Source organism: Bos indicus, chromosome 8 (genome assembly GCF_029378745.1).
Source record: "Bos indicus isolate NIAB-ARS_2022 breed Sahiwal x Tharparkar chromosome 8, NIAB-ARS_B.indTharparkar_mat_pri_1.0, whole genome shotgun sequence".
NCBI lineage: Eukaryota > Metazoa > Chordata > Mammalia > Artiodactyla > Bovidae > Bos > Bos indicus.
Genome location: NC_091767.1, coordinates 72,511,037 through 72,528,221, shown reverse-complemented (window position 1 = coordinate 72,528,221; position 17,185 = coordinate 72,511,037). Strand labels below are relative to the sequence as shown.

At 42.9% G+C, this 17,185-nt stretch overlaps 1 protein-coding gene across 2 annotated transcripts in view; it reads right to left on the bottom strand.

The window, feature by feature from the left end:
• DOCK5 (dedicator of cytokinesis 5) overlaps nucleotides 1-17,185 on the bottom strand; it is a 280,813-nt gene that overhangs the window by 139,363 nt on the left and 124,265 nt on the right. For both annotated transcript variants that reach the window (XM_019966376.2, XM_070794944.1), the window contains exon 6: nucleotides 380-528. In XM_019966376.2, the coding sequence (XP_019821935.2) occupies nucleotides 380-528 (149 nt within the window). The remainder of the gene's footprint in view (nucleotides 1-379; nucleotides 529-17,185) is intronic.

Here is a 17,185-nt window from a genome sequence, read left to right as displayed (position 1 = left end):
TAAATCAACTATACTCCAGCGTAAAAAAAAAATCTAAAAAAGAATAAAGATTATCTCAGGTCCCAGAAACTGTCTGTTTCTGATGCTCAGACCTTCTGCGTTTGTCTGGCAGTGGAGTTCCTTCCATTCAAGCCCCAGGTGCCCTGCTCATCTGTCATCTCCTTGAGACCCGAGATCCAGCACGGGGCCTGTGCTGGCCCATGAAGGGCACTGGCAGTTTCTTCTACACAATTAAATGGCTCCCAAGGCTGAAAGAAAGCAGTACACACTATTCTTTTGTGACTCCAAGATCACAAGCCCTTGGGGAGATATGTCCTCTGCCTGAATGTGACTGGGTTTTTCCAAGTTCTCAGTGAGATATATGTCATCCCTGATTTACCTGTTCCCATGATCAATCTTGGCTGTGACCTTCTTCTTGAGCTCTGCCAGTTCATCTTTGGGGAGGGTGCCAGACAGGATCTGGGACCGCCACTCTATCAGGCTGTATGTCATCTGCTGCAGCTGGCGGAAGAGCGTGACCTTGTTGTTCTAAGGTGGGAAAATGAGGCAGAGGAAAGGACCAAAAAATAAATGGTGTGATGGGAGATGAGAACATCTTTTGCCTTGATCCTTTATAAAGTGTTATTTAACCAATTATTCTGCCATATAATGAACTGTGCACTTTGAGGGGACCTCTTTTGGCTCAGTGGTAAACAAATCACCTGCCAATGCAGGAGATGTGGGTTCGATCCCTGGGTCAGGAAGATCCCTTGGAGAAGGGAATGGCGACCATAATCCAGTATTCTTGCCTACAAAATTTCATGGACAGAGGAGCCTGGTGGGCTACAGTCCATGAAGTCACAAAGAATTAGGCATGACTGAGCAACTGAACATGCATACACAGAGCAAGCTGTGCACTTGGAGGCGACCTCTTTACATCACTAGGGATGGCTTTGCCCTGACCCATTCCCACTTTCTCCTCTGCTGCAACTTCAGAAACAGATAACCACTTGTAGGATGGACAGGATGGAGGGTTGGTCCTAACTCATAAGTGTACCAATCATCCAAGTGCCTTAAACTTCTGCCCATGTTCCTCCTGTGGTTGAAACCAGCCACTTGGGACTTCCCTGGTGGTGTTAAGAATCTGCCTTTCAATGCAGAGGACATGGATTTGATCCCTGGTTGGGGAACTAAGATCCCACACACTGAGAGAGGGGCAACTAAGCCCAGGTACTGCAGCAAAGATCCAGCACAGCCCAAAATAGAAAGAACAATAAAAACAGCCAGCGATTTCCACCGTCCTCCAGACACACTAGATCACTTTGTAAGTCTCTTCCCATCTTGGCTCCTACCCACATTCCCAGCCACACCATACACTGATCACTACCTCAAAAATCTATGCTCCTTCCACATAAAGCCACGTGTATTCTCCCATGTGCTCCAGATCCTCACAGTAACATGACTCCTCTACCTGGAACCACTTTTCTCCTCCTCCCCCCCGCAACCCTCCACGTCTCACTCTCACAACACACCCTTCTCTAACTGCTAATTCTGACACCTACAGGATCTTAGAAGTTTCTTCCTCAAAACCATAACTCTGGCTTGGTTGTCTCTTCCACAAATGCTGGAATTTGCTCCTCTCTCAGCACTCTACCTGTACCACATTGGCTAGCGTTCCTCTCCCCTTCGATGGTAAGAACCTACAGGACAAGGTTAGTTTTGCATCTCTAGGAGCTGGTACGGAGTAGCCATTCAATAAAATATACCTCACCAATGAATTCTGGATGGGAAAAGAACTGTAATTTCAGAGATATGGGATCACTGAAAAGAGACTGTGACCAGTTATTATAAAGTCCCCAGAAAATTGTTATACCATCCCAAAAAACATTAGACCTGGAATAAATGAAACCATTATTCTGGGCTTCAGTAAGAACTTCCTTAACTAAACTAAAATGAACTTAACAACCAACTAATTATTTGTGCCTCAATCATTTTAAGAGTCTAGTGCTTGATATTCATACCATTATACCTTGGTTCTATCCAAAGGATGCATTCATTATATTTAAAAAAGAAAAAAAAAAAAACAGTCAATGAGCATTTACCACGTGCTAGAAATAAAGTTCCTGTACATTCTAAAGGAGAAGGCAGCAATAAATTTTAGATATATGTAAATATATAAAAATATTTAAATATGAGCATTTAAATAATATACATCAATATCATATGTAATATGTACATTAATTACATGCATATAATATATATTACATATGTAACCACACAATAGATAATTTCAGTAATGATAAAAAGTACAAGGAGACTCCTCTGGTAGTCCAGTGGCTAAAACCCTGGACTTGCTATGCAGAGGGCCTGGGTCCCATCCCTGGTCAGAGAAATAGATCCTACATGCTACAACTAAAGAGTTCACAAGCCGCAACAAGACCCAGCGCAGCCAAATAAATAAATAAAAATAAATATTAAGAAAAAAAGGAAAAAGGAGGTAGAGCAATATGATAGGGCATGCCTGGTGGAAGGAGGCCTCCATAGAATAATCAGGAAAAACTGTTTTGTGCATCCTTTTTGATACACCAATATATGCCACCACCCTCTGTATACTGTGAGACCACTTTTTTTTTTTTATTCATAGGTGGAAAGTCATGATACAATTGGATAACATATACTTCCAGAATTATCAGGAATATTACGATCTCCCGTAAAAACAATGCCAAAAAAAAAAAAGCCGCACAAAGAAGTGGCTGATGGCTGTCAGGCACGTTCTTTAGTGATGCTCTTCTATATCCATCCCAGGGAAGATGCCTGGGCCAGGTATCAACAACAATCAAGGCTGAAAATATCCAAGATACTCCTGAACAAAGAGGAAATGTAGGGGCTTCCCTGGAAGTTCAATGGATAAGACTCTGCCTTCCAATGCACAGGGTGTGGGCTCAATCTCTCGTAGGGGAACGAAGATTCCGAATCCTGCATCCCACAGGGTGTGGCCAAAAAGTAAAAAAAAAAAAAAAAAAAAGAGTACATGTGGAGTAAAGGGTCTTTAACCTAAGAGCGGACAGTGAGGACAGCAATGGGATTAGAGGTAAGAGCCCTTCAAGAAGTTCAAGGTTCTAGGCAAACAGAGAGGAAAGAGATGAACACATTTATCTGTGATTGCAATACTCTCTGATAATCCCCTGGAGAAGGAAATGGCATCCACTCCAGTATTCTTGCATGAGGAATCCCGTGGTCAGAGGAGCCTGGTGGGCTGCAGTCCACGGGGCCGCAAAAGAGTCAGACATGACTTAGCATCTGAACAACTACTGCTAATGCCAATGATCTGAAAGCACAAAACACAAAAGCTGATTAAAATCATGAAACCACCTGCATTTTAGGCTTTTAGCATTTTCTGAATTGTCTCTTCCTCATCAGTCTTTAGAAAAACATAAATGAAACTTTTTTTAAAATCTCATTTTTGAAAAGAAGAGGTAAACTAACCCTGCTTTTTTATTCATTCATTTCCATATAAAATATTTCCATGTCCTTGTCTTTCAAACTGAGAAATCAAGCCCATAAAATTTTGCCTTTCAAAGCCTCTAGGCAGAAAAGGATCTTTTATTTCTTGCAAATTATTTGTCTGCTCTTAGTTTTTCCCCCCAATATTTTCTCATTTTAATTAAGATATTAGGTCTTATAATACAGTAAAGAAAGAGCTCCAAGTCTCCGGGGACTACCTATGAGAGACAGCTCTTTGTGTGGGGTACTTTTTCACAAGTTCTTGGTCTCAATTATATTAGACACTATCCAAGGCAATTTAATTATTGCCTGTCCATATCAGCCTGGTTTGCCAAGAGTTCCCCCAAGAAGTATGAAGACGGCCATTCTTCTTGCGATCACTGTGCCAAGTTAGTTCTGAATAGACAAGCTGGAACACATCAAAGGATGCAGTCTCCGACTGTAAGAAAATGGATTTTATTACCACATTCCTAAAATTGTTCTAAGAGGATGTTCTGTGCAGGAGCTGGTTCCTGACACTTTATGGATTCCTGGGAAAAAAGTGAGGACAGGAGAGGGGAAAATCAAGCTCTGCCTATAAAACCAGGAGTCAAGGACTCAGGCCTCCATCTTCACCCCCCGTTCATGTGTCTCTCCTACTATCTCTAGCCCTACTAATTTCAGTCTTTGTACTAGCAGGCATTCCCTGGTGGCTCAGGGGACTAAGAATCCACCTGCAATGCAAGAGACACGGCAGACATGGGTTCAATCCCTGGATCAGGAAGATCCTCTGGAGAAGGCAATGGCAACCCACTCCAGTATTCTTGCCTGGAGAATTCCATGGAAAGAGGAGCCTGGGGGGCTTCATACAGTCCATGGGGTCACAAAGAGTCAGACACAACTGAGTGACTGAGTGTGCACACACACATTGTCACATAATTCAGGAGTGCAAGGAATGTATTTAATAATGTCTTTGATCCTCCCTGCAAAAGTCAGCACAAGTCTGAACACAGGAGTGAACGAAAAGCAAACTGACAGCTCGGATTTAAAATGACACTCTAGTTTCAGTTCAAGGAACTTTTCAAAATTAATTTTTATTGTAGTTGCTTTACAATGCTATGTTACATTTTGTTGCATAGCAAAGCGAATCAGTTATACATATACATACATCCCCTCTTGGTAGGATTTCCTTCCCATTTAGGTCATCACAGAGCACTGAGTAAAGAGCTCTGAGCAACACAGTAGGTTCTCCTGAGTTGTCGAGCTACACAAAATAGAGAAATTCAAATATTCCTCCAACCAGACAGTATAGATATTTCTGCATTTGCTGAAAACTTCTCCCTCCTGGCAATCTTTGAGGTTTCACTTTTTACATTTCTATTCTGGATATCTTTTTATGATTTTTATGGTTACCTGGGGGGTACAGGGAGAAGAGAAGGGACAGACTGGGAGATTGGGACTGACATATAAACACTACTATGTATATAATAGGTAACTAGTAAGGACCTACTGTACAGCACAGAGAATGCTACTCAATGCTGTTATGACCAAATGGGGAAAGAATCTAAAAGTGTGGGTATATGTATATATATAACTGGTTCACTTTGCTGCACATCTGAACTAACACAACATTGTAAATCAATTACACAGCTATCCTTATTGTTATTTAGTCACTAAATTGTGTCCGACTCTTTAACCCCATGGACTGCAGCCTGCCAGGCTCCTCTGTCCGTGGAATTCCCCAGGCAAGCATACTGAAGCAGGTTGCCTTTTCCTTCTCCATGGGATCTTCGTGACCCAGGGATCAAACCTGCATCTCCTGCAAGGGCAAGCGGCTTCTTTACCACTGAGCCACCTCCAATACAAATCATATATTAAAAAAAAAAGAATTTCTGGAGATTAAAATCAAAGTGACAGGAGGAAAAGAAAAACAGCTTTGTCTTCAATAGTAGCGGGAATACAGAAACCATCCACTGAGTAAATTAGACATTCCAGGGTCATGGAGACAATGGTATCACTCACTGGGTATCAGAAAACCCAAATTCTATTCTCCATCTTCTTTCCCAAAGAATGCAGACCACAGTCAAAAGCCTCTTCTCTGGCCTTCTACTTCATCTCTCCCTCTGCAAAAGAATCAGTGTTTCCTCTGCTCACCCTCTCCTCTTCCATGTAAATGTTCTTTGCTGGAAGTATAGGAACTTACTTAATTTCTATCTTTAATTTGATCACCAACTTGCTAAGTGACTTTGAGCAAATTATTCCCTCTGGGATATGACCATCTGTAAAATAAGGGGACCAGCACTGAGATCTGTTCCCCAGGATAAGCGTCTTGGAGTCTATGGCTGAGATATTAAATTCAATTACTCCTCTAAGCAACTTCCTGATTAACTGTATCTGACCATCTCACTCTGATGTATTCACACACTGGGGTGGCTCTATATCCAATTGCCCCATATAATAGCTCTTCAAAATGAATCTCATGTCTTTTTTGAGTATCTGGACCCCGTGGGATCCAGGATGGTATCCAGGTCTCTCTGTGTACTGTGCTGCACTGACCCTCAGTTCTGGGAAGACGGGAACCACACCTTCCCACTCAGTCTAGTGCTTTCTCTCTGTGTCAGACAAAGAGACAGCCTGGCTAGCGAAAGCTCAGTTTTTCAATAAAGGATTCCAGGAAAAGACAGTTTTTGTCTCTGGAAGCAGTGCAAGAAATTCTAAAAGCCAGGTACCAAAGTCAGAGGAAAACAAAACTGGAAAAATACCCAAAGCACGCCCCCTACCCTGTTCTGACCGTCATCCCACCTCCTCTTGCCTCTCATGAGAGCCACACACTGAAACAGGGCTTGTGACCCACAGAGAAAGAACTCTGACACCAGGACAAAGATTTCTATAGCAATTTTCTGTCCGTTGGGACTAAGTGATCAGATGTCAGTTTCAACCATGAAGCCAGCTTAAGTACTGAGAGAGTCAATTCCTAGGCAGATTGATAAGAAGTCCAGGGTTCCAAGGAGGAGAAAGGGTTTGGGGTTGGTTCTCAAGGAGGAGACAGGGGTCTGGAATTTTCAAGGAGGAGGAAAGGACAAAGGCTTTTTTCCCCCTCTATATTCCTTAGTCACATAAAATGTTTTTCTCTTTAAACCCAGAATTGATGATTACACAATAAACAACTCAGTTTAAACTCTGTAGAGTCAGCAAAAACAAGACCGGGAACTGACTGTGGATCAGATCACGAACTCCTTATTGCCAAATTCAGACTTAAATTGAAGAAAGTGGGGAAAACTTCTAGACCTTTCAGGTAGGACCTAAATCAAATCCCTTATGATTATACAGCGGAAGTGAGAAATAGATTTAAGGGACTAGATCTGATAGAGTACCTGATGAACTATGGAATGAGGTTCGTGACACTGTACAGGAGACAGGGATCAGGACCATCCCCATGGAAAACAAATGCAAAAAAGCAAAATGGCTGTCTGAGGAGACCTTACAAATAGCTGTGAAAAGAGGAGAAGCAAAAAGCAAAGGAGAAAAGTAAAGATATAAGCATCTGAATGCAGAGTTCCAAAGAATAGCAAGGAGAGATAAGAAAGCCTTCCTCAGCGATCAATGCAAAGAAATAGAGGAAAAAAATAGAATGGGAAAGACTAGAGATCTCTTCAAGAAAATGAGAGATACCAAGGGACATTTCATGCAAAGATGGGCTCGATAAAGGACAGACCTAACAGGTATGGACCTAACAGAAACAGAAAATATTAAGAAGAGGTGGCAAGAATACACAGAAGAACTGTACAAAAAAGAGCTTCATAACCCAGATAATCACGATGGTGTGATCACTCACCTAAAGCCAGACATTCTGGAATGTGAAGTCAAGTGGGCCTTAGGAAGCATCACTATGAACAAAGCTAGTGGAGGTGATGGAATTCTAGTTGAGCTATTTTCAAATCCTGAAAGATGATGCTGTCAAAGTGCTGCACTCAATATGCCAGCAAATCTGGAAAACTCAGCAGTGGCCACAGGACTGGAAAAGGTCAGTTTTCATTCTAATCCCAAAGAAAGGCAATGCCAAAGAATGCTCAAACTACCGCACAATTGCACTCATCTCAGACGCTAGTAAAGTAACGCTCAAAATTCTCCAAGCCAGGCTTCAGCAAGACCTGAACCGTGAACTTCCAGATATTCAAGCTGGTTGTAGAAAAAGCAGAGGAACCAGAGATCAAATTGCCAACATCCGCTGGATCATGGAAAAAGCAAGAGAGTTCCAGAAAACATCTATTTCTGCTTTATTGACTATGCCAAAGCCTTTGACTGTGTGGATCACAATAAACTGTGGAAAATGCTGAAAGAGATGGGAATACCAGACCACGTGATCTGCCTCTTGAGAAATCTGTATGCCGGTCAGGAAGCAACAGTTAGAACTGGATATGGAACAACAGGAAATCGGAAATAGGAAAAAGAGTTCCAAATAGGAAAAAGAGTCTGTCAAGGCTGTATATTGTTACCCTACTTATTTACCTTATATGCAGAGTACATCATGAGAAACGCTGGACTGGAAGAAACACAAGCTGGAATCAAGATTGCCAGGAGAAATATCAATAACCTCAGATATGCAGATGACACCACCCTTATGGCAGAAAGTGAAGAGGAACTCAAAAGCCTCTTGATGAAAGTGAAAGTGGAGAGTGAAAAAGTTGGCTTAAAGCTCAAAATTCAGAAAACAAAGATCATGGCATCCGGTCCCATCACTTCATGGCAAATAGATGGGGAAACAGTGGAAACAGTGTCAGACTTTATTTTTTGCGGCTCCAAAATCACTGCAGATGGTGACTGCAGCCATGAAATTAAGACGCTTACTCCTTGGAAGAAAAGTTATGACCAACCTAGATAGCATATTCAAAAGCAGAGACATTACTTTGCCAACAAAGGTCCGTCTAGTCAAGGTTATGGTTTTTCCAGTGGTCATGTATGGATGTGAGAGTTGGACTGTGAAGAAGGCTGAACGCTGAAGAATTGATGCTTTTGAACTGTGGTGTTGGAGAAGACTCTTGAGAGTCCCTTGGACTGCAAGGAGATCCAACCAGTCCATTCTGAAGGAGATCAGCCCTGGGATTTCTTTGGAAGGAATGATGCTAAAGCTAAAACTCCAGTACTTTGGCCACCTCATGCGAAGAGTTGACTCATTGGCAAAGACTCTGATGCTGGGAGGGATTGGGGGCAGGAGAAGGGGATGACAGAGGATGAGATGGCTGGATGGCATCACTGACTCGATGGACATGAGTGTGAGTGAACTCTGGGAGTTGGTGATGGACAAGGAGGCCTGGTGTGCTGCGATTCATGCGGTCGCAAAGAGTCGGACAGGACTGAGCGACTGAATTGAACTGAACTTTCTAACTCTACTGTGTGCTTGTGTGAACGAATGACATGCCCTGCGTGAGGTGAGCATTAAGCCCTGCTCTTCTGTTTCCCAATGCCTCATAATGACTGAAGGCAGCCCAAAACGGGGAGCCTTATCGGGGTTTTAACCAACCTATCAATGCCAAGAGACACCCAACATCCCTTCGAGGGGAGCAGTCAGAAATGTGCGAAGCATGTGGACTGAACTTTCCTTTCTCGGCCAGCTTTTTCTGGTCTCTTTGTCCACTTCATAATCGCGTGGGGAATTAGAACTACTAACTTAATCTGCTGGATCACAGACTTTCAAGGGACTTGTGACCCATGCTGTTATTGTGTACTTTTCCTTAGAAACCCCATATATGGAAGCGCTTAGCCTTGTTAGACTACGCAAGCCTTGCTACGAAGTTCCTAGGAGCCCCTATGTGAGAGGTGGAACTCTAGCTCCAGGGATGAGTCTAGCTTGGCTGCCTGCCTCAGGGGCCAGCGACCTGAAAGTGAGTCTTTGTCATGGTTGTGCCTCCTATCTATATGGATAGAAGCACTGCTGGTGACCGTGAGGTTTTTGAGGACACAGACTGGGGATTGCAGGATTTGTTCAGATTGGAAATACAGTGGACTTCTTCCTTTGGTAGTGCTAGCTCTTAGTGGACCAGAGGAGGCTCTCTGGTGGCTTTTGTCTCAACTCCTTAGATATTCTTTTGTGAAAACTATGGAAATGAACTGGAAGGATTGGTCCTAGTAGCTCAAAGACAAAAATCACTTTTTCCTCACTAGCCAACCCTCCACCACCTCTTTTGCTATACTGATGTGGCAATGACTCACCACTTCTACTGAGGCCAGGACTGCACTCAGGAATGGGCACCGGCACACATCAGATGGATCCCTCCCCAGTAGGCGTAGCTTGGGAAACATTCCAGGAAAGCTACTCTGCTCCACCCCAGGTGGCATCAGAGAAAAGGGCAAATCAAAGGTTTTGATGGTATGAAACTAAGTTGGTCTGGGATGCCATCAGGTCTACCCTGTTGCATGGTGGTAAAACAGGGAGGGACGAGTAAGATGTCTGTGTTGGTAAGGGACAGATTAAGTCCGACCAGAGATGGAAAGCTTCAGTGGACAGTCTGTCTACACCCCCATCTAGAGCAGGAAAGGACTCTTCTGTTACAAAGAAGCCACAGCTGTGGATGCTTCTTTTTTCTCTCTTATAGATGGGAGCTAACAGTTCCAAAACCACTCCTTTAAAATGTATTAAAAAAAAAACGTTGGAACAAGTTGGATCCCTAGAATTTAAAAAGACATGCCTGATCTTCTTCTTTGATACTGAATGGCCATGGTATCCTTTGGAAGATGGGGAGCACTGGCCTGTTAAAGGGTCTCTCAATTACGATACCATTTTACAACTAGACCAGTTCCATAGAAAAGAAATGAGAAGAAAAAAAGAAAAGTGACATGTGTTGTTCTTTACCTCTCTGAGAGACATGCCAGACTTATAAGGGTGCAGATTTGGATGTGAAACCTTCAGCTGCCTCCTGTTCTCTTACTTTGCCCCTGTATCTGGGGCTCCCAACTGAATAGGCTGAGAATCAGGGCACCCTTCCAGTAGGGGTTGCCTCAGTCTCAGTAGAAATTCAAACAGTACCAATTGCGGTCGAGACTATTTAGAGAATTCAGAGAAGTATATAACTAAAGAGCCTCTTGATGAAAGTGAAAGAGGAGAGTGAAAAAGTTGGCTTAAAACTCAACATTCAGAAAACAAGATCATGGCATCCGGTCCCATCACTTCATGGTAAATAGATGGAAGAACAGTGGAAACAGTGGCAGACTATTTTTTTGGGCTCCAAAATCACTGTAGATGGTGACTGCAGCCATGAAATTAAAAGACGCTTATTCCTTGGGAGAAAAGTTATGACCAACATAGACAGCATATTATAGAGCAGAGATATTACTTTGCCAAGAAAGGTCCATCTAGTCAAGGCTATGGTTTTTCCAGTGGTCATGTATCGATATGAGAGTTGTACTATAAAGAAGGCTCAGCACCAAAGAATTGATGCTTTTGAACTGTGGTGTTGGAGAAGACTCTTGAGAGTCCCTTGGACTGCAAGGAGATCCAACCAGTCCATCCTAAAGGAGATCAGTCCTGAATATTCATTGGAAGGACTGATGTTGAAGCTGAGACTCCAATACTTTGGCCACCTGATGCAAAGAGCTGACTCATTTGAAAAGACCCTGATGCTTGGAAATACTGAAGGCAGGAGAAGGGGACAACAGAGGATGAGATGGTTGGATGGTATCAATGACTCAATGGACATGAGTTTGAATAAACTCCGGGAGTTGGTGATGGACAGGGAGGCCTGGCGCACTGCAGTCCATGGTGTCCCAAAGAGTCAGACACTACTGAGCAATTGAACTGAACCGCACAGTATATAGAAGCCTTTATGGGACTAACTTTACTTTATGACATTACTTAGAGAGATGTAATGTATGTCTTGGGACAGATGCTGACTCCTGACTTGAGAGCTCGAGTTTTGGGGGAGGCTACTACTTTTGGAGATGAATGGCTTGAACATGAGACAAGGGGAAAGAGGGAACATGAAATAGCCCTCCTTCCTACTGGGAGCCAAACAGTTTCCATAACATAGCCACTTTGCCAGATGTACTCTTATAGGACTTAAGTAAGTACATGCTAATACTTTAAACTATGCTCAGTTGGCTGACATAGAACAGGGAGAGAAGGAAATTCCTGATAAACTCCTAGTATAGACTACAGGAGGCTCTCCACAAGTTTACTGATGTCAATCTTGAAAGTGCAGAGGAGGAATGATCTTAAAAGACAGACTTCTCACTCAGTCAGCTCCAGATATCTGCTGTAAGTTACAAAACCAGGCGTTGGACCAAATCAATCTTTAGGAAAACTGTTACAGCTGGCTCAGACGGTATATTATGGTAGAGAATACAAGGAAGAAAATAAGAGGCAAAAAAGAATCAGGCAAAAGACTGAAGCCCCAACAAAGGCTGTTTGACCTGCTCTGAAACGGCCTGAGAAAAATGCCCAGAGGGACCCATGTGAAAAGGGCCGGACTTGTTATTTCTGTGGAAAGAGGGTACCTCGAGGGAGATTGCCCTCAGGCCTCTAAGCCGCCCCTGGCTCCATGTCCTGTCTGCAAAGGACCATACCGGAGAAGAGACTGCCCCCGTAGGTGTAGGCCCCAGGGTTCAGACTCTCAAGAGAATCGGGACTGAAGGTGCCCAGGAGTCCCCACACAAGCTCCCATCCTAGTGACACTTGAGGAACCCCGGGTATTATAACTGTGAGGGCCAATCAGTCGATTTTCTTTTGGACACTAGGGCAACTTTCTGCTCACTAAAGCCCCTGGTCTGCTTTCCTCCTGATCCACGACTGTAATGGGGCTGTCTGGACAAGCCAAATATTTTTCAATCATTGATTTGAAGGATGTTTTCTAGAGTTAAACCTATATTAGATAATCCTCTACTATGACTTCAAGACAACTGAAAGGATTCTTGGCATTACAGGCTACTGCCACATTTGGATTCCACATTATGGGGAATTTGCTTGGCCTTTATATAAACTTATAACTGAGACTCAGCAGGCCCAAACCAACAAACTGGTTTGGTCTCTAGTTACTCAAAAGGCTTTAAGGCTCTTCAAATTGCTCTCTTGTAGGCTCCAACTTTGAGCTTGCCCACAGGCTCAGAGTTTTGTTACTTTGTTAATGAAAATAAAGGCTATGGCCTCATTGCTTAAGGGTAATTGTTGCTATTGTTTTGCTAATGCCTAAAGCTTATAAGTTAATTAATGGGCGAAATTTTACTGTACTGACTTCTCATGATGTAAGTGGGATCTTAAACTCTAAAGTTCAGAGCAACAATGCTCCAGCTTTAAAGCTGCTGTAACTCAAGGGGTGTCAAAAGCTCTAGGAATAGAATATCACTTACACTGTTACCGGAGACCCCAATCTTCAGGAAAGGTAGAAAAAAGCTAATGGCATTATTAAGAGACATCTGCGTAAGCTAACTCAGGAAACACAGGACGGTTTAAAGTTTTACCCATAGCTTTAATGAGGGCTCAAACTGCTCCTAAGAAGAAGGGACTGTCTCCATGACAGACTGTTTCCCTGCACAGATATTGTCATAGATCCTGAAGCCTTAAAATTAACTATGTGACTCAGCTTTCAGCTTTTCAAAAGACATTACCAGGAGGTTAACACCTGACCCAGCCTTTGATTCAAACAGGCCGCTGTTGAGCCAGGAACTGAGATGGGCCTGAGAATCTAGGTGGGCTTGCTTCTGCTGACTCCTGAAGTCCTGATGTCTGCCGTTTGAACCTCAAAACAATGCCTTCTTGTCCTGGACTCATTCCTATGCTGCATTCTACAATCAGTCTAATTGCTGGGTCTGTGGAGCACTCCCTTCCTCATCAATTGAAGACTTCCCAAGGTGAGTTTCTCCACTTCAAGGAAAGGACTTTCTTCAACTCGGAGAATATCTTCACCAACAACAATCATATATGACCCCTCTTCTTGATCTGATGACATCTAACAATCCTAAGACAGACTGATGCAACTATGGACATAATGTAACTTTTATTTTGATTATGTTTTAACTTGGTTTAATGACTATTTTCCTGCACATAAGAAAGTAAATGGGTCTAGATATGGTGGGTTTCTACCTGATGTTTATCAAATATGGGATGAGGTCATACGGCTAGCTCCTAAAAAGGGGCTCGTACTATCTAATACTCCCATGTGCTGGGAACAAATAGAGCCATCCCCAGAAGTCAGCCAACTTAATTATAATGATTGGAAACAACTGGGACTTTTGCCTCAAGAAATACACAATGCAATCATTCCTGTGTTTTCCAAACCCAGTTTAGGTCCTCCTCCTGCCTGGCCAGGAACTGATTGGGACTGGATCCCTCAGTCACGCTGGTTTGCTCCAAACAGGACCTATTGGCTATGTGGCTCTAACCTATGGGTGTGGCTTCCCCTTGGCTGGATAGGAAGATGCACCCTAGGTCTAACTTTTATTCATAGCTTCTTATTTTCAGAGCTTCCAGAGAAACCTATTAATCTGCCACACTTTAAAACTCCTTGGGCAATATCTGTATTTCACTGGTACGATCATCCAGCTACAATATTCGTTCTCTCTCTGGGAACTACAGATCAGATGTTATACTACAAGTTGATGCTCTGACTAACTTTCAGCCCTTAATGCTGAACAAATACAAATTAAAAAGGTGGTTTTACAAAACTGATTGGCCTTAGATTTTCTAACAGCTGCACAAGGAGGAACTTGTGCCATTATTCATATCCAATGCTGTACATATATAACAGATATGAGTACTAATGTTACTCACTTTACTGAACACATGAATAAGATGATTCAGGTTTATGGATTCTCCTGAAGCCTCAGTCACGTCACTTTGCGAAACATTAACTAGCTCCCCACAGTGGAAAACTATCTTAATTGTAATAATTATAATTGTTCTCTTTCTACTGTTTGCTCCCTGCATCTCTAACTGTATAACTGGATTTGTTTCTAACCGTTTGAAAGCTTTTAAATTACAAATGATTGTCCAGGCTCTTACCAGTGCCACAACCTCCTCCAACTATTACTTGGGGCCCCTGGATCAGAGACCCTCAATATGAGGGTTAGGAAAATATGTTGCCTCAACAATTTAGGAACCAAGAAGCAGTTATGGAATGAAAACGATGCCCATTTCCCTTGGCATCATAATTTTACTAAAAGAAAAGGGGGGACAGAGAGTCAATTCCTAGGCAGACTGATAAGAAGTCCAGGATCTCCGAGGAGGAGAAAGGGGTCTGGGGTTCTCGAGGAGGAAGGGACAAACCCCCCCTTTTTTTTTCTCTCTACATTCCTTTTTTTCTATAAACCCAGAACTGATGATTAGAAAACAAACAACTCAGTTTAAACTCTGTAATAGGGACTATATAACAACAATGTATTCTGCTTGAGAACAGTTTCTCCTTCCTGAAAACCTTCAGACTAATCCTGAAATCTTAAAATGCATATTGTGGGAGTGGGTCTGGTTCAGTTCAGTTCAGTCGTTCAGTCGTCTCCGACTGTTTGTGACACCATGGGCTGCAGAACGCTAGGCTTCCCTGTCCATCACCAACTCCTGGAGCTTGCTCAAACTCATGCCCATCGAGTCGGTGATGCCATCCAACCATCTCATTCTCTGTTGTCCCCTTCTCCTCCCGCCTTCAATCTTTCCCAGCATCAGGGTCTTTTCCAAGGAGTCAGTTCTTTTGGCCAAAGTATTGGAGTTTCAGCTTCAGCATCAGTCCTTCCAAAGAATATTCAGCACTGATTTCCTTTAGGACGGACTGGTTGGATCTCCTTGCAGTCCAAGGGACTCACAAGAGTCTTCTCCAACACTACAGTTCAAAAGCATCAATTCTTTGGTGCTTAGCTTTCTTTATAGTCCAACTCTCACATCCATACATGACTACTGGAAAAAGCATAGCTTTGACTAGACAGACCTTTGTTGGCAAAGTAATGTCTCTGCTTTTTAATATGCTGACTAGACAGACCTTTGTTGGCAAAGTAATGTCTCTGCTTTTTAATATGCTGTCTGCTGCTGCTGCTGCTAAGTCGCGTCAGTCATGTCCGACTCTGTGTGACCCCATAGATGGCAGCCCACCAGGCTCCCCCGCCCCTGGGATTCTCCAGGCAAGAACACTGGAGTGGGTTGCCATTTCCTTCTCCAATGCATGAAAAGTGAAAAGTGCAAGTGAAGTCGCTCAGTTGTGTCTGACTCTTAGTGACCCCATGGACTGCACCCTACCAGGCTCCTTTGCCCATGGGATTTTCCAGGCAAGAGTACTGGAGTGGGGTGCCATTGCCTCCTCTGAATATGCTGTCTAGATTGGTCATAACTCTTCTTCCAAAGAGTAAGCCTCTCTTAATTTCATGGCTGCAGTCACCATCTACAGTGATTTTGGAGCACAAAAAAATAAAGTCTGACACTGTTTCCTCATCTATTGGCCATGAAGTAATGGAACCAGATGCTATGATCTTAGTTTTCTAAATGCTTTAAGCTAACTTTTTCACTCTCCTCTTTCACTTTCATCAAGAGACTCTTTAGTTCTTCGCTTTCTGCCATAAAGGTGGTGTCATCTGCATATCTGAGGTTATTGATATTTCTCCCAGCAATCTTGATTCTAGTTTATCCTTCATCCAGTCCAGCATTTCTCATGATGTACTGTGCATATAAGTTAAATAAGCAGGGTGACAATATACAGCCTTGACGTACTCCTTTCCCAATTTGGAACCAGTCTGTTGTTCCATGTCCCGTTCTAACTGTTGCTTCTTGACCTGCATACAGATTTCTCAGGAGGCAGATAAGGTGGTCTGGTATTCCCATCTCTTTCAGAATTTTCCATAGTTTGTTGTGATCCATGGAGTCAAAGGCTTTGGCGTAGTCAATAAAGCAAAAGTAGATGTTCTTCTGGAACTCTCTTGCTTTTTTGATGATCCAGCGAGTGCTGGCCCTAGGTTCTATTTGGCTGGCAAATTTTCAATGAGAGGAGACCTATACTTTTAACAAAGAACATTTTATTAAATTTTTATTTTTATATATTTATTGGCTGTGCCATGCGACATGCAGGATCTTAATTACATGACCAGGGATGAACCCCTGTTCCCAGCAGTGGAATTCAGAGCCTTAACCACTAGACCAGAGAAGTCTCATTAATGAAGCTGTTGTTTAGTTGCTAAGCTGTATCCAACTCTTTGTGGCCCCAGTAGCCTGCCAGGCTCCTCTGTTCATGGGATTTCCTAAGCAAGAATATTGGAGTGGGTTGTCATTTCCATTTCCTGGGAATCTTCCTGGACCAGAGATTGAACCCATGTCTCTTGCATTGGCAGGCAGATTCCTTACCACTAAGCCACCAGGAAAGTCCGTATCAACAGAGTACATTTTAGCAATTAAGTTCACTTGATTCAATAAGACGTATTAACCACCTTCCACCGCCAGGCTCTTTTGTGATCTCTTTCCCATAGGAGAATCAGATCAAGTTCAGTCTCAACTTGTATGAACAAAACAATTTGCCTGACCAAACCTCACTAAACCATTTCTCCAACTGGAAGGTGGGAAACAGTACTTAATCTCAGGGTGAGGTGAGAGAGGATGCGTTTATGACGACAAAACATCTCACAATTCCTGGGACAGTCTGTCTGAAAAAAAGTTTGACCCCAACAACCACACAAATATACTCTAGAGAATTCCTTGGCTGTCTAGTGTTTGGGACTTTGCGTTCTAGTGCAGGGAGAATGGGGGGCTCCAGTTTGATCCCTA